This window comes from Triticum aestivum, chromosome 4D, assembly GCF_018294505.1.
Source record: "Triticum aestivum cultivar Chinese Spring chromosome 4D, IWGSC CS RefSeq v2.1, whole genome shotgun sequence".
Taxonomy (NCBI): domain Eukaryota; kingdom Viridiplantae; phylum Streptophyta; class Magnoliopsida; order Poales; family Poaceae; genus Triticum; species Triticum aestivum.
In genome coordinates this window covers 450,324,998-450,343,232 of record NC_057805.1, presented here as the reverse complement: position 1 = coordinate 450,343,232, position 18,235 = coordinate 450,324,998, and the positions used below count along the sequence as shown (strand labels likewise).

The following is an 18,235-nucleotide window of genomic DNA, read 5'->3' as shown; positions in this document are numbered from 1 at the left end:
GAGCATCATCAGAGTGGTCGCTTCAATGCTCTCCATGGTAGTCCTGTTGTATGGGGAGTTGTCGATGTCGACCCCGTGCAGCAAGCCCATCTCATGGTGGAGACGATGGCGCCCAAGTAGCACCTCGCTGGTCGTGGCAAGCACGCCGAGGTGGTGCAGCGTAGTAGCTATGAGCATCGCCCGAGTAGACGTGGATGTGCTCTCCATGCCCCTCCTCAAGGTGGCGTTGGCCCTGCTGTTCGGGGAGTTGTCGATGTCGACCCCGTGCAGCAAGCCTATCTCGACGGAGTTCCTCGGTGAGGGAGTCGATTCTTCGGCCAAGGTCTCCACGGCGAATATGTGCCTCTTCACCGTGTTCAACACATACTCTCGTGTATCCTCCAATGCCAACACATAGGTGGGCTGCAAGCTTGGATCATACACGGGAAGTGGCAGCTCCTCCATGAGGCACCCACCTCCATACACATCATCAACACTGCTAGACCTCCTTAAACCCATGGAAGCTTCTCAAGAACAAAATCAATAAGAGAGAATAGCACCGTGAACAACCTAAAGCTCTGATACCAAGATGATGTGTGACGCCTCGGAAACGATCTTTCACAATGCCAAAAAAACTCACAAGAAGCAGCAACTATCTCTCTCAAATGATAAAGAACAAAAGGAAACACTCTCAAATAAATTGCAGCGGATAACTAGCTTGGTTTACAAGGATGCAACCCAAACCATGAAACTTGTGGACCTATGTAGAAGCACAAGAGGGAACCACAAGGATCCTATATGAATTGAGGACAGGCCCTTCAATCCACACACACACGAGCTAACACTCAATGAAACTAGTGCTCACGGCACAACACAACTTCACCGGCTGTCTACAAACATAAACTCAGAAAATTACATCCCCTTCACCTGGAGCGAGAGTGCTTATACTAGAAGAACCTACTAGTTAGGTGTGAAAACAACACGAAATGAAGGGTAAATTCATGAGCTCCAAGCTATAGCATGAGCAAACTTGTTAAGCCTCACACTATAATTAATTCCTGGACAACTTGCATGGGAACTTGCATAATTTTTAACTCAAGACCTCAAATGATGCACCTTTTTTTTAATGGAAACTGACTTCAAAGACCATCTTTTCCAGCCTCTAAAACGTGCTAGACCCTTCTAGAATTAATTAGGTTTAGGTGAAAAGTTACAGCTGAAAATCTAACGTGTCATTTCTTCTAAAATAGGCACCAAAAGCTTCCCCACTAAGATAATGGTTTTGCCCATGTCTTCCTTTGTCAGCTCTAATGGTTTAACATTTGTGCTAGCATGAACCTCACTCTTTAATCCTTGATCATGATCAGGTCCACATCATTAAGCACTATTTTAAAAAGAATATTAAACACGTCACAGGTCAACATTTTCATGCACATGAGCTTCAATCATTTGAAATACACTATATATAACCAATGGGCTAACTTGAAAAACAAGATTCAGTTCTTGTAGTCAAACCAACAAACACGTAAAAGGCACTAAATTAGACAGCAAAGCCCAAAATCCCAGCAAGCCTATTCATAGGAACAGAAGCACCATCCTCCACACTAAATCTGATCAAGAACAAAAAATGGTAAGTTCAGAAAGAATAGGGGAAGAACAAGAACACAAGAGAAGAAAAAAGAAACATTGCTACAAACAAAAAACACCGACTCTATAGCAATCGACCATCAAATCCATTCACTAAAACATAAAATAAAATAAAAAAGGGGCAGCTAGGAAGCGCACAGCATGCCGGTGCTCTCACTGCCGTCTGCCCCCATCTTTACCTCACGCACGAGCATGGGCAATCCCAGCTGGATCATTATTAATTTTGCCTTCATTTGCTCTGCACGGCAATCACAGGGTGCATTAATCCGCTAGGATTACAAATCGGAACGATAGATTCACTGCGGCTGGAAATATCTTTGCAATGACAATACATAAAATTCCACTGATTGGTCTCAAACCCGGAGCACACAACTACAGCTAACAACATCATAGAAACATAGATGGCCCTTTATTACAACATCTAGTCCTTTGTACTCTACTGCGCATTCCAACCCGAGGGGCAGTAAGTTCTTCCAGTTGTGGCTGGAACACCTCACTCATAATGTCACGACCATCAGCTGCTTCTGTTCATCAAAGATAAGATCATAAGAATATGACCCACACGTATATTTAACAGGATCTACATGTGGATGAGCAACAAACAGTTTCAGCAGTTGCTGTGTTGAGCCTTATGCCAATTTCGTCATAACTAAAATAAGCTCAGTATTTCAAAAAATCAAGAGAGGGAGAAGTGTTCTGAAAATAACCCACATGTGGCATAAAACAACATTATCAGATATCCAAAACGGTGCTCGAGCACAGATGAGCTATTTATCCTGGTTCTTGGTAGGCATGGAGATTGGTGTGCCAGAGTTTATATAGTGTTCTACATGTTCAGTATTTTTTCACTGCGGTGTTTAAACAATTTCTGACCGACGCATGATACTGCTATCGTGACATGAAGGGATCCCACTGGCACATCTTTTTTGCTACCTTTCAGATCCGAGCCAATGCAGTCAACATTAATACTGCATATGCCCCGTTTATATACTGTGACTACTGACTTTGTAAAGGAGTGCAAACGAGCAATGCTCTACTAGAATATTTGCATCTATCAACATCTCAGAAAACATCACACCCTTCAAACTCCAATAGATAACACCAATAAAATGAAAATATGACATCTTTCGGAAAAGTAATGTACAGAAAGGAAAAAATAATCAGAAATCACTAACCTTCAACTGGCAAATTATCCCTTAAAGGTTGATTATTTAGCCAAAGGAACCCCTGCACTTGCGAGACCAACATAAGCAACTTTTAGTCCTCCGACACCCAGAATTACCTTGGCTCTGACCATAATCATATGTAAGCTCTGTCATTGGAGGAATATGCTTAATTGCAAAGAAGGCGATGTGTGGATATCCCTCATCACCATGGTCATATAGAACTGGTTGCCAAAAAACATTAGGTGAGCAGCTGTGGTTCATGAAGCGAGCTATGTTACCAGTATGTTTTGCACTAATAATTATTGGCAACTGCTTAGATGATTCGTTTAAGTCAGAAAGACTGGGTTCACCCAGTAATTCTGGTGCATAGTTCCATCTTAAGTTCTGCTCCGAAGGAGGGGTCTCAAAGATATAATCATCTTCTGCATCAAGAGCATTCTTGTCAACAATTACACCTGCATATTCACAGATAAATGTGCCTGCTCGGATTGGATCCCAACTACGCAGGCCCCAACCTCGATCTCCCGTCTTAAACACTTCAAAGTGGATCTGGATACCTTTTTGTACAACCCGGTTCCGGCAATTATGTAAACAAGTGCATGAATCATTGCACTCGTATAACATAGGCATCCGACTAACAAGTATGCCTGAAGCACTGTAAGGAAGGTCACCAGCATTTCGATGCGTACAAGAACAGTTGTTATCACCGGGTAGGCATACGCTTGTGCATTTGCAGCCTTGCATCTTTCTCATTGAGCTTGGGGAATTCATGTAGTTAAGTTTAGTTGTATAGGTGAAGTGGCTAGGACCTTTCTCATCGTCAACCTCATTTACAAGGCAGATAGGCTTACTTTCCACACCGTATGATATGTCGTGCAATATAACACGATCTCTAGAGGATGGATTTTCCCTCCATTTTTCAGTCTTCTTCCACACTGCAATGCCATCAGGTTGTCCAGGTTCTCTGAGCAACTTGTGTTTAAACATATTGAAACCAGATTTCCCTTTCTCCACCCAGGCTTCTCTGATCTGGTAAAGGCCATCATATATGTATATCTTACCAGTTGAACAAGTCAAGTCTTTCACAGTGCGAACGACTCTAATGGGATTACCCCTATGCAAACTCCTCTCCAGTGCAAGATTACCTCTCTCAAGCTTTTGGTCATCCTTACCAGACATGCCATGTCCACTGTAAACCAGAACATCTGGATCATCATCTTCGGCATCCTCATACACACCAGCTGACACAATACTAATGGCCACGGGGTCCTCCTCGTTACCAAACTTAGCAGACATATAATCTATCCCTGCCATGCTCTGACTATTTAACCCTACCAGGCACATCTCGATTCTGAAGTAGAACATGTCACCAACCTCGACACCTGGAACCTCTCCAATCCTCTTGTTCTTATTGAGGCGAAGTTCAGCGTTCATCATGATACTCCCAGCCTTCAAGTTTTGCTGCTGCTTTGCTACTTGCTTCACCTCATCCAACTGCACGAGCCGTCGTCGCAGTGCATCAAACATCATAAGCACATTATCTGCGGACTCCCTGGGATCGTCTGAAAACAAAGATGGCAGGTGCAACAGGCTTGTGTCAATTTTTTTAGGCCGGCCACGTTTTGATGTGTCACCACTGTCAACATCTACTGAAAGGCCAGAATGACTTGAAGGAGTCACTGAACTATCAGGCACACGCTTCGGCCGCCCTCTCTTCCTCTTACCACCCTCCAATAAGGTGACTGCAGAAGGAGTCACTGAACTCTCTTTTGAATGAACTGGAGGAGTTGAAGTATCTGAACTATCCTGCACAAGCTTGGGACGCCGCCCCCTTTTCTTTGTAACAGATTCATGTACACTAGATGCGGGAGGTGTCTGTAAAATAGGTGTACCATCTGCTACAGGCACTGGAGTTGGTAAGACAGAAACATCTGGCACACGCTTGGGTCGTCCCCTCTTCCTCTTGCCAGATTCCTGTGTGACGGCTGAAGGAGGTGTCTGGAGAACAATATTATTAACTTCTGGAGGAGCTGAAGGAACCAAATGAACTGTAGGAACCGTAGGAACCGGTTGAACTGGAGGAACCGAAGGAACAGTAGTGGTATCTTGCACACGCCTGGGCCTCCCCCTCTTCTTCTTACCAGATTCCTGTGTAGTGACTGCTGGAGGAGTTTGCAACACAGGGGTAACCATTGTGTTGTTTGTAGTACCATTAGCATTAGAAGGTCCATTCATATGAGCCGTATATGGCTGCACCTGGTTGGGATCTGCAGGAGCGGACAGTGATGTTAACATTGGCGGAACACCACCAGCCATTCCCAGTTCGGTACCTCCAGCATATGGTCCAAATGGGGTGACACAGACAACTGAAGATGAGCTTTTAGGGGTGAAAGTGTGCATCCCAAGCGGTGCAGGGAACATGGGGGTCAGTGTGCGCAAGGGTTTGGCGTCGAGGACTGCTGCATAATCCAATACAACTGAAGCCGGGTGCTGATTTCCAGCCATTGTAAGCTGCCAACTGATCTTTCTCAAATGAAGACTTATGCCAGCAATTCCTTTGTCTTTGTCTACAGGTCTACACTTGTCCACAAGCCATACTTCAGAGAAAGCTGAAAAAAAAATCCTTCAGTGCCTTGAGTGTAGAATTCAGAAAGAACTTAAACTGTTATTGGTGTAATGCAGATAGTGAAGTATTACCAGCAGATCTAGAAAAAAAAATTAAGTCTGATTGTTCATCAGATTACAGTTCACTGATTAAAGATGTGCAAAATTAATAGCATAATCATGACAAATAAACAAAGATAAAGTATCAATTAAATTTTGCTTGGTAACTATGCCATCAATCAAACTGTAAACATTGTTATTTTTGTAATATTGAGATTGCCCATCCAAAAATGGCATTAGTATTCGACACAATGCTTCCATGGTATTATAAGCTATGGCAGCAAAGTATCTTAAAGCTCGTGTATTAGACAGCATGAAAATTAAAAATAAAAACATTTTTCTGGATTCAGATAGAGTAATACTTACAATTGAAAGTTTTATACACAAACAGTTCAACCGTTTTTAGGCTACAAATGGCTCAGAGCTAAGCCAACTTCAAGGAGCATAGCACGGAGAATGAGTTAAGCAGAAAGGACCTATTAGTAGGAATCAAATAGATGTTTGTTGTTTGCTGTTTGAATATGTACGACAACAGAACTAAGATTAGACAATAACTTCCCATTTGTATAACATCAAGTCAGAAAAATGGCAAATTTAACACATAATAATTGATGGTGGTACAAACACAGTTGCAGGTAAACAACCAAAAGTTCAAAAAGAATAGCTGGTAATACATTGATGATTTAAAATGATTACCCTACTGACAATTAAAATTTAAAAATGGTAACAATTAATACAACTGACATTATGCCAACTGGAAATTTTATACACAAACAGTTCAGCCGTTTTTAGGCTACAAATGACTATGAGCTAAGACAACTTCAAGTAGCATAGCACGACGAATGAGTTAAGCAAAAAGGACCTATTAGTAGGAACTGATAGACTTGTTGTTTGCTGTTTGAATGTGTACGACGACAGAACTAAGATTAGACAATAACTTCCCAAGTATTGCAACATAGGATTGCAGAGTAACAGGAAACACTACAATTAAACATGGGTGGACACATGTGCACATTGAAAATGGGTTGATTAACAGTCAAACGTAATAGCCAAGTCTTATTATATGCATTCATAGTACAGGTCTACAGGACCCCGCAAAGATTGATCTTGTGCACAAGTACAGACTGAGCCAGATGGATCAGACTAGTACCCCACACCTAAATGGCCTGAAAGGAAAGCTTTGGATTTGATGGCTCACAGGAAAGGAATTTAGGAAGGAGGATGACAGGGAAGAGGCCGCCGGCAACTCTGGAAGAGTTCAGACTTCAGACAGGCTTGTGTTAGCCGCAAAGGCAGGGGAGGGGGCTGCAACTTATACGAAAAAGCTATTTTGAATTCACGCGCCACGTGGGCTCGAAGAGGCAGCGTATGTCCCCACTATTGTGGCATGTTCCCAGATCCACCGCAAGCAACATCTCGCCACTAGGCGCCAGCCCGCGCATCCTGTCAATGGTTGGTTGACTGCCAGCTGCAAATCCACACCGCAGCACTACCATCCCGCCCAAGGTGCTTCCCTAGTACAAAAATTGCAACCATGCTTCATTTTCTTCAAACTTTAATTTAGATTCCTCACTCCTTATTTTTCTGAATTGTGAATTTCTATAATGGGAGACAAAGTGTACATACATAATATACAATGATACATACATCACATGGAAAGCATGCCAAAAAGTACAGTGCATATAAAGCTCAGTCCATCAAATGTCATGTGAATAGATGAGGACTATAGACCAATCAACACTTGCAGTCTCACGTGTTGGCACAAAGCACTGCACAAAACACGAGGAGAAAAAATTCCCTAGAAAAATGAGTGGATGGTCATGTTCACCTTGGTTATTAGGCATAGCAATGGCCAATGTGGTCATCGAACAGAGATGGGACGTAGCTGCGCATCTTAGGAGAGAGTTGCTAACCGAATCCATAATAGTCTAAATACGCCCTTAACTCGTATATATAAGGGTCTAGTCGTATTTTTTAAGTTTCTTATTGCTGTGATTTACAATTGGAGAAATAGACATCATTATGTTTTTAAGCAACATAAGTAGTGCCCCGAATCAAAAAGCAAAAATGAAGCCAGGTAGTTTCTTGAATTGTACTCCCTCCGTATCTCAGTTTAGCACAGTGGGTAATGATTTCAACCTGCCCTCCATTTCTATCCCAGATTCACCGTGTGGTCTCCTCTTCCTTATCATAGCCGAACAATTACAGCCATAGCTTAAAAACATAGCAGCAAGAGCCCCGAAAACAGCAGCTCCCCTAGTCATCCTTGTCCTAACCATCCTCTTGCATCTACAATGCGCGTGTGCTATAAAAAAAAAATCCACATCGCACAAACGAAACAACTCCCATCAACAGTCGTATGCGCAGCAAGATACATTCCAAAACCATGTTGATGTAAAAAAAAAAAAAAAACTCGAGATCATGTGGACGGCGACATCGATCCACAGCTAGGAAAACATTCTACGACCATGTAGTACGCGGGTAGCAGATCTCCGTTTCTTACCTTGATTAGGAGGGAGAGGAGAGGAGAGAGCCGAGCCCTGCCGTCGCTGATCCCCTGGCCGCTGGTCCCGTGAGCCGCGGCCGCCGAGCAGACAAGGAATCGCGCCGCCGCGCCGCCACGGCAGGGGGAGAGACGGAGGGGAAGAGCGGGGAAGATTTAGGGCTTTCTGTTCCCCTCTCTCTGTCGGGTGAGTTGGAGTGGAGTGAGCAGGATGAGATTTTGCGTCACGTGCTGTCACGTGTCGCCCGAGCACTGTTAGCGGGGTGGGAGTGGGACGCGTCAGTTCGGCCGATTCGGCGAAATCACTAGCGGGGTGGGAGTAATAATTAGGCCATTGCTACAAATCATTCTTCGCCTTGGGCCGTCGGATCTCGGATGCGCTAGCGCGCAACGGCTTTCGCGCTAGTTGCTCAATCCGTTGCTTGCTTCTCCCTTCGATCGGTCAACGCAGCCAGCTGAACCGTAGCAGCCGCACCCTCCACGGCAAATTTGACAATATTAACATGAGGATGTGTCATGGCTGGCAGGCGGGCCCCATCAAGACACAAGCATTGACCAATGGGGTCACCGTAGCAGAGAAGCAGAGTGGTGCATCCGTCGTGTAAACGTTACAGCTGGACCGGTGTGGTTGGTGAGGCTGTTAAGTAGCGAGTCGGGTAGCGATCCAGAGGCATCGAGAATTATTGTTATCGAATAGACTAAAGAGAGAAGTTGTCCTTCTCCTTCCTGGCATCCTTCCTCTCTAAGAAATCCCCACCTACCTCGTTTCCCCCTCGATCCAGATCAGGCCCCTAACAGTTGGTATCAGAGGTCCAGTGATCCGGGGACCTGGAGACGGCATACCCCCGACCACGCTACACCACCAAGCAGGCCTTGAAGACAGCGGCCATGGAAGAGCAGCTCGCAGCGCTCATCCAATCGGTCAAGGAAGGCCGGGCGGCTAACGACGCTCGACTTGAAGCGATCCAGACCTCCCTCGAGCTATGGCGCCCGGCGGTGACGAACCTGCAGAACCAGCTCGACGAGCTCCGCACCCAGGTAGGGCGCATCGCCCTCCACCCCGCGCTCGCAGATCCGTCGAGCGCGGAAGCGGATTCCGCACGAGAAGCTGTGGATCTTCGGCAAGCGGCGCGTACTGGGGAGGAGCCCCCAGCGGCCGACCCGGGGCACCACGGGCCAAGTGGCCACGACATCATCAACAACTCCGGGGGCATGATACACGGGGTGGTCACCACCCTGGCACCGCCTCCGGCCAAGGGTGCGTTCTATTCTCCTGTTGTCAATTCCAGTTCCCGCAGCCTAGAGTTGAGTCGTGTTCCAGAGGACGAGTACCACCACTCGCACCAGGCTCGTTGGGCTCTTTCGAAGTTGGATTTTCCGCAATTCGATGGGGGAAAATCCACAATTCTGTAAATCCAAGTGTGAGAAGTATTTCGATGTGTATGACATCCCCAAGGAGATGTGGGTTCGGGTCTCTACACTGCACTTTACAGGCAACGCAACGCGTTGGTTGCAATTGCACGAACTAGGCACGAAATCATTCACTTGGGAAGAGCTTTGCACTGCTCTGTGCGGCAAATTCGGACGAGACCAGTACCAGGCGCAGCTCCGTCAATTTGCAGCACTTGGTCAGACAGGGACAGTGTCGGAATACATGACACGCTTTGAGGAATTGATGCATCAGATATTAGCTCACAACTCGGGGTTTGATCCTGTGTATTTCACAACCAAATTCGTTGATGGGTTGCATGCGGAGATTAGAGCGGGTGTTGCATTACATCGACCCCGAGACTTGGATACTGCCTTTTCCTTGTCTCTGTTACAGGAGGAGATATTGGATGCGATGCCTCGAAGGGAATTCCGGCGTCCAGACCTGGGCGTGTTCAGCAGCGACCCCTGCTGGCACTGGCTGCGCCTCCACCGCGCGCAGTGCCGCCTCCTCCACCAGCCGCAGCGGAGGACAGGCGCGGCGTCGACGGGGCACACGCAGCAGATCGGCGACCCGATCAAGGCCGGGGCGACGGTCGCGTGGCGGTGCTTCGCAACTACTGCAGAGCAAGAGGGCTCTATTTTAAATGTGGGGAACGCTGGGGCCAAGGCCACCAGTGTGCTGCCACGGTACAACTGCATGTCGTGGAAGAGCTGCTGGATTTGCTTCAGGCTGAGGGGGATGATCGTCAGGATCAAGCAGCAGACGAAGAAGAGGAAGAACAGCTCATGTCCATTTCTAAGTTGGCCACCACAGGGCAAACAACGCCTCGCACGGTCCGTCTGTTGGGGCACATTGACAAGCAAGAAGTTCTGATACTGGTCGATTCGGGCAGCTCCCATAGTTTCATCAGCGAGTCAGTAGCAGAGCGCTTTGCCAATCGCATTTGTCAGTTCAAGCCGGTGACAGTCAGAGTGGCAGATGGTGGCAAACTCACTTACTCCGTATATATTCCAGAATGTCAATGGCAGGCGCAGAAGCACAAGTTCAGTACTGATCTGCGGGTGCTTCCTCTGGGCTGCTATGACATGGTCATTGGCATGGACTGGTTGGAAAGTTGTGGACCAATGCTGATTGATTGGACTGAGAAAACATTGCAATTCCACCACCAAGGGCAACTGATACAAATGCAAGGGTTACGTCAGGAAGTTAAGCAACCAGCACAGATCTCAATTGAGCAATTAGAGCAAATGGAACAAGCGAACGCAATTGCTGGTGTGGTGATGCTCTGTCTGTCGGACCAAGCAGAACAACAGGAACCTCTCCCAGCTGCTATCTAGCGTGTCTTGGACCAGTTTCAAGTGGTGTTTGACGAGCCGTCAGGACTGCCCCAACGGAAACCATGGGATCACGCCATTCCTCTGGTGGCAGGCGCGAAACCAGTGAATCTTAGGCCATATCGCTACACCCCGGAGCAGAAAAATGAGATTGAAGCACAAGTGAAAGAGATGCTGCGGCTAGGGCTTATCACACCTAGTGTTAGCCCGTTCTCTTCTCCGGTACTCTTGGTGAAAAAGAAGGATCAGACTTGGAGATTTTGCGTGGACTTCCGGCATCTCAATGCAATAACCATCAAGTCGCGCTATCCAATGCCAGTGATCGACGAGCTCTTGGATGAGTTGGCAGGTTCCATGTGGTTCTCTGATACGTCTCCAACGTATCTATAATTTTTGATTGTTCCATGCTATATTATATTCTGTTTTGGATGTTTAATGAGCTTTACTATACACTTTTATATTATTTTTGGGACTAACCTATTAACCGGAGGCCCAGCCCGAATTGCTGTTTTTTTGCCTATTTCACTGTCTCGAAGGAAAAGGATATCAAACGGAGTCCAAACGGAATGAAACCTTCGGGAACGTGATTTTTGGAACAAACATGATCCAGAGGACTTGGAGTCTACGTAAAGCAATCAACGAGGAGAGCACGAGGCAGGGGGCGCTCCTACCCCCCAGCGCGCCCTCCATCCTCATGGGGCCCCCGTTGCTTCACCGATGTACTTCTTCCTCCTATATATACCCATATACCCTGGAAATATCAGATACGGAGCAAAAACCCTATTTCCACCGCCGCAACCTTCTGTACCCGTGAGATCCCATCTTGGGGCCTTTTCCGGTGCTCCGCCGGAGGGGGCATTGATCACGGAGGGCTTATACATCAACACCATAGCCTCTCCGATGATGTGTGAGTAGTTTACCTCAGACCTTCGGGTCCATAGTTATTAGCTAGATGGCTTCTTCTCTCTCTTTGGATCTCAATACAATGTTCTCCTCGATCTTCTTGGAGATCTATTCGATGTAATCTTCTTTTGCGGTGTGTTTGTCGAGATCCGATGAATTGTGGGTTTATGATCAAGATTATCTATGAACAATATTTGAATCTCCTCTGGATTCTTTTATGTATGATTGGTTATCTTTGCAAGTCTCTTCGAATTATCAGTTTGGTTTGGCCTACTAGATTGATCTTTCTTGCAATGGGAGAAGTGCTTAGCTTTGGGTTCAATCTTGCGGTGTCCTTTCCCAGTGACAGCAGGGGCAGTAAGGCACGTATTGTATTGTTGCCATCGAGGATAAAAAGATGGGGTTTATATCATATTGCTTGAGTTTATCCCTCTACATCATGTCATCTTACTTAAAGCATTACTCTGTTCTTATGAACTTAATACTCTAGATGCATGCTGGATAGCGGTCGATGTGTGGAGTAATAGTAGTAGATGCAGAATTGTTTCGATCTACTTGTCGCGGACGTGATGCCTATATACATGATCATACCTAGATATTTTCATAACTATGCGCTTTTTTATCAATTGCTCGACAGTAATTTGTTCACCCACCGTAGATTATGCTATCTTGAGAGAAGCCACTAGTGAAACCTATGGCCCCCGGGTCTATTTTCCATCATATTAATCTTCCAACACTTAGCTATTTTTATTGCCGTTTATTTTACTTTGCATCTTTATCATAAAAATACCAAAAATATTATCTTATCATATCTATCAGATCTCACTCTCGTAAGTGACCGTGAAGGGATTGACAACCCCTTTATCACGTTGGTTGCGAGGTTCTTATTTGTTTGTGTAGGTGCGTGGGACTTGTGCGTGATCTCCTACTGGATTGATACCTTGGTTCTCAAAAACTGAGGGAAATACTTACGCTACTTTACTGCATCACCCTTTCCTCTTCAAGGGAAAACCAAGGCAGTGCTCAAGAGGTAGCATTCTCGAAGCTGGACCTCCGAGCAGGCTACCACCAGATCAGATTGTTGCCGGAGGACGAGCCCAAAATGGCCTTCAAGACCCACCATGGCTACTTTCACTTTCAGGTGCTGTCGCACGGCGTGACGGGCGGACCTCCGACTTTCCAGGGTACCATGAACATAGTGTTGTCACCCTTGCTGTGAGAAGGATTCCTCGTGTTCATGGATGACATTCTAGTCCATTCTAGAACCTTGGAGAAACATGTGAGTTTGTTGACGTAGGTGCTGCAAATGTTGCAACAGAATGGGTTCTACGCCAAAAGTTCAAAGTGCGCCTTTGCTCAGAGAAAAATTAGCTACTTGGGACACGTGATAAGTGAGCAGGGGGTGTCAACTGATGACACTAAGGTGAGCACCGTGAGGGATTGGCCAGTACCTGATACAGTGAAGAAACTACGTGGGTTTCTCGGGTTGGCAGGATATTACCGTAAGTTTGTCAGAAACTTTGGAATACTTAGTAAGCCCCTAATAGATCTACTGCGCAAAGGTGTGGTGTTTGCCTGGACACCCACAACCGATGCTGCCTTCTGTGCTATCAAGAAAGCTCTAATTGAGGCTCCGGTGCTGGCACTGCCAGATTTCTCAAAGACCTTCGTGGTGGAAACTGACGCCAGCGCAACAGGGATCGGTGCAGTGTTGATGCAGGATTCCCACCCAGTAGCTTACCTCAGTCGAGCATTGACTCCTCACAACCTGGGGCTGTCCGCATACGAGAAAGAGTGTTTGGCCTTGCTCCTGGCCATCAACCACTAGCGCCCATACTTGCAGCACGCGGAGTTCGTGGTGCGCACAGACCAAAAAAGTCTCCTGCACCTGAATGACCAGCGCTTGAACACTCCCATCCAACAGCGAGCATTTACAAAGTTGCTCGGGCTACAGTACGTGATCCAATACAAGGCAGGGATCTCAAACAGAGCAGCTGACGCCTTGTCTAGAAAAGAACACGGGCGGGACACAGAGCTAGCAGCCTTGTCAGTATGCAAACCTGTATGGCTGGAAGTAGTACGGGTAGGGTACCAGGAGGATGCTGCTACAAAAGAATTGCTAGCGCGCGTAGCGCTGAACCCAAGTGCTGAACCAGATTACCAGCTTCAAGGGGGGTGCTGAGATTCAAAGGGCATGTTTGGCTGGGACCGGACACTGATACTCAACAACATGTCATCAGGTCGTTGCATGACAGCGCTACGGGCGGGCACTCAGGGTTTCACGCCACATACAACCGCATCAAACGCCTGTTTGCTTGGAAGGGGAGGAAACAGCAAGTGAAAGAGTTCGTCAAGTAGTGCCTGACCTATCAGCAAGCCAAGACTGAGAGAGTCTCGCCGACAGGGTTGCTTCAGCCACTCCCTATCCCAAAACGGCCCTGGGCAGTGATATCCCTCGACTTCATCGAAGGCTTGCCCAAATCCGGTGGCTATAATGCTATCCTGGTAGTGGTTGACAAATTCTCCAAGTACGCACATTTTGTGCCGTTGCGACACCCGTTCACGGCCCTTGACATCGCCAAGACCTTCATGCATGAGATTTACCGACTCCACGGGATGCCATTGGGGATTATATCGGACAGGGACCGTATCTTCACCGGTCAGGTATGGCAGGAGCTGTTTCGCCTGTGCAGAACAGAGCTGAGGATGAGTTCTTCGTACCACCCGCAGACGGACGGGCAAACCGAGCATGTTAACCAGTGCCTGGAGACGTACTTGCGTTGTTCAGTGCATTCCTGCCCTGGTAACTGGTCAAAGTGGCTCTCGTTGGCGGAATATTGGTACAACACCAGCTTCCACTCCGTGCTCGGGCGCACTCCGTTTGAAGTAATCTACGGGCAACTGCCACGGGAGTTCGGCATCGATCAAGTGGACAACAGCACTGTGCCGGACCTGGCAGCGTGGTTGCAAGAGCGCGAGATCCTGCTGGACCACCTGCAACAACAGCTGAAGAAAGCTCAGGATCGAATGAAGAAACAGGCAGACTGCCACCGTACCGATCGGTCGTTTGAGGTTGGTGACGCGGTGTTGCTAAAGCTACAGCCCTTCATTCAAACTTCCGTGGCGAGGTGACCGTTCCAGAAGCTGGCCTTCCATTACTACGGACCGTACATCATTCAAGCTAAAGTGGATGCAGTGGCGTATCGACTTGACCTGCCAGATACCAGCAAGATTCACCCAGTGGTGCATGTATCCTTGCTGAAGAAAGCGGTGGGGGCGACCATTCCAGTCAGTGCAGAATTACCTCCACCTGACTCCGTTTTGCAGGCACCTCACTATCATAGCCAAGTGTTGGAGTGCAAGATGGTTCGTTCCCAAGGCGAGATGCAGCTACGCGCCCTGGTGCAGTGGAGCGAACTACCGGCTGACCTGGCTACTTGGGAAGATCCAGAGAAGCTCTAGGAGAGGTTTCCATCGACACCGCCTTGGGGTCAAGGCGGTTCTCAAGGAGGGGAGAATGTCACGGCTGGCAGGCGGGCCCTCATCAAGACACAAGCATTGACCAGTGGGGTCACCATAGCAGAGAAGCAGAGTGGTGCATCCGTCGTGTAAACGTTACAGCTGGACCGGTGTGGTTGGTGAGGCTGTTAAGTAGCGAGTCGGGTAGCGATCCAGAGGCATCGAGAGTTATTGTAATCGAATAGACTAAAGAGAGAAGTTGTCCTTCTCCTTCCTGGCATTCTTCCTCTCTAAGAAATCCCCACCTACCTCTTTCCTCTCTCGATCCAGATCAGGCCCCTAACAGGATGAAATCATTTCACACAATGAACTGCTCCTAAAAAATTTCACTCAGCTGACCTTTTTGAGTGGCGCCTGACACGGAGGCACCACACCCTACGGTGCAGCGCCTAGCACGTAGGCATTGCACCTCTGTCCAGCGTGGCAGCCTTGGGGCCCGCACCAAGCAGTGCAGCGCCTCAGAGCTAGGCGCCACACATGTAATGTGCAGCGCCTAGCCCGTAGGCGTTGCACTGTGATTTAGATGCAGCCGCCGCGCGCTAGCCCTCCCCCACACCCCATTCTTCTAGCAGCAGTTACAGAAGCATCCCGACGGCGGTTGGCTCCTCTCCCCCTCTCAATACCCTCTCCAAAAAATTTCAGATCTGAGAATTTGGTCCGTGGAATTTTTCACCATTCCATCCTACAAGGTACTCTCCTCTGATCCCTTTCTTTTCCTCCGTAAATTCGTTCACATTTGTCTCATTTAGCCAAGTTTTGGTGGAACCCTTGATTTGCCTGGATTTGATTTTTATATGATAAATTGAAATAGTGTGGTGTCATTTAGGATTTGTAGTCATTGTGGAACCTAGATTGTTCAAGTTTTGGTGGTACCCTTGTGTAGATTTGTAATATTGATATAGATTTGTGTGATTAGGATTAGTAGATGATTTGTAATCATTGTTGGACCCTAGTATTTATGATGGGTATTTGTGATGATTGTTGACATCCTTTCATTGTATATCTTAGATTAGTATTCAACTTTCCTTTTAGTGTTTACCGATTGTTGAATACGTATGAAATAATGCTCGCATATTAAATAAAGCATAGGGAGTAAGCTAATGTATGTTTATTGTTTGAAATTTTGTAGGATGGTTTGGCTTCTCGATGATCACTGGGACACTCAACACCGGGCGTACTTTATGTCGGTGGAGCAGCGGGTAATAATGAAAGTGGCCAGTATTATGAATTTTGTGTTTATTTCAAACACAAATGCCCTATATGTAATTTTCTGATTTGCTTGTTTATAGGAGCTTGCACCTCTGAAGATTCGGTCTCACGGGTTCACCCTTGGGGGGATGCACTATGAAGAGCGGTACACACCGTACGTAAGGGAGACAGGACTCCTCCCTTTCATTCAGTTGGTCAGCCGGTCGACACCACCCCTCAATACTGCATCAATCACCGCGCTTGTTGATCGTTGGAGGCCGGAGACACACAATTTCCATCTTCGGACTGGGGAGATGACCGTGACGCTCTAGGATATTGCTATGATCACTGATCTTCCTATCGAGGGGAATCCTCTTTGTATGAGCACCGATTCTGATGGGTGGCGTGAGCAGATGCATGCCCTTATCGGTATGGTTCCTCCGGAGCCTCGGGAACCAGAAGCAGAAGACAAGAAGGAAAGAGTCGCAGCCGGTGCTCCTTTCACCTGGATTGCATGGAACTTTGGTTCTTGCCCTGATGATGCTAATGAGGATGAGGTCAAGACATATGCTCGTGTCTACATGTGGTATGTTATATCCAGGACTATGTTTGCTGATGGCACAGACAAGAATGCTCCATGGATGTGGCTGAAGGCGTTGACCGTCTTCGATAGCAAATGGAGTTGGGGTTCGGCGACACTGGCTTACTTATATAGACAGGTAGGCAATTGTTTATTTTCACTTCATTGGTACATTATCAATGCGATCTTCCTGTTAATTGAACCGTGTTTTCTTCTATGTGTAGTTGGATGAAGCATGTTGTAGGACCTCAAAGGACGGAGGTATTGGTGGTTGTATGCTCTTACTTTCTGTATGGAGCTGGGAGCGATTGCCGGTTGGACGACCGAAGACCGTGAAGTACGAGGATTGGGACGACAAAGACGACCCACTACGGTTCCTCACTTGGGCTTACAAGTGGGATGTGTTAAATGAGACGACAGATGATCCCTTGGTCATGTACAAGTTGTACACGAGCGAGATGGACACGATTACGACTGAGCAGGTGACTTGACATTGCATAAGTGATTCTCATGCTTTTATTGTAACTCGAAATAAATTTTGCATTCTATGCTATGTTGCAGGTGGAATGGGGGCCGTATGGAAAAGGGGATAGTTTTGGTAACCCTAGAGAGTTCGTGTTGAATCCGATGTGCCTTAGGGATAGGGATCTTTGGCATATGCGATGCCCACTCATATGCAACTGGGCGGTTGAGCTTCACATGCCACATCGGGTGTACCGCCAGTTTGGTTTGTTCCAGCCACACCCGCCGGAGTGGGAGGACACGGACAAGTTGCTACACGTGTAAGATAGAATTAACCTTGAGCACTTAGCAGCTTCTCGGTGGTTTCGATGGTGCTAATATTATGTTTTCTAACTTGCAGGTAGGATAGGAGAAAACAGCGGAAGATCAAGGACTGGGACAAGCATCACGGGAAGTATATCATACAGTTCGCACTTAGTGTGGAGCAAGCTAAGGCTGAAAAATGATCCCAGCTTCGTGAGCACTGCCCGATCGCGTTCAACAACTACCTCACATGGTTTCTTGCAAGTACCCGTGTGGAGATATGCAAGTCGGCGTATAATGAGGAGATTTTGGAAGATCCCACCGTCTTCGATGAGCTAACCCAGCACTAGTACAACAAATTAGTCAGGGAAGGCACCCGAGTCCCTTCAACTCCAATGATGAACTTTGTGGTATTTCCCTGTTTGCTTTCCATTCGCACTATTCACATCTTTGCTTGCCTAACACGTTAATGTCGTTTTTGTTCATAGCGTACCCAGATCAAAAAAGCAGCTGATGAGACCAAGACTATTCTGGAGACAACCCTGGTTGGGAAAA

The 18,235-nt window shown here is 47.0% G+C and overlaps 1 protein-coding gene and 1 pseudogene across 1 annotated transcript; one reads left to right on the top strand and one right to left on the bottom strand.

The window, feature by feature from the left end:
* Positions 1-1,840: 1,840 nt before the first annotated feature.
* LOC123098519 (histone-lysine N-methyltransferase, H3 lysine-9 specific SUVH1) lies at positions 1,841-8,252 on the bottom strand. Its single transcript, XM_044520551.1, has 3 exons — positions 7,960-8,252; positions 2,802-5,401; positions 1,841-2,150 (listed from the first exon to the last, which is right to left on the bottom strand). Exon 2 carries the CDS (start codon positions 5,295-5,297, stop codon positions 2,838-2,840), a length of 2,460 nt encoding a protein of 819 aa, XP_044376486.1. The 5' UTR covers positions 5,298-5,401; positions 7,960-8,252; the 3' UTR covers positions 1,841-2,150; positions 2,802-2,837.
* Positions 8,253-16,277: 8,025 nt separating this feature from the next.
* LOC123097050 (protein MAIN-LIKE 1-like) lies at positions 16,278-17,786 on the top strand (annotated as a pseudogene).
* Positions 17,787-18,235: the final 449 nt, after the last annotated feature.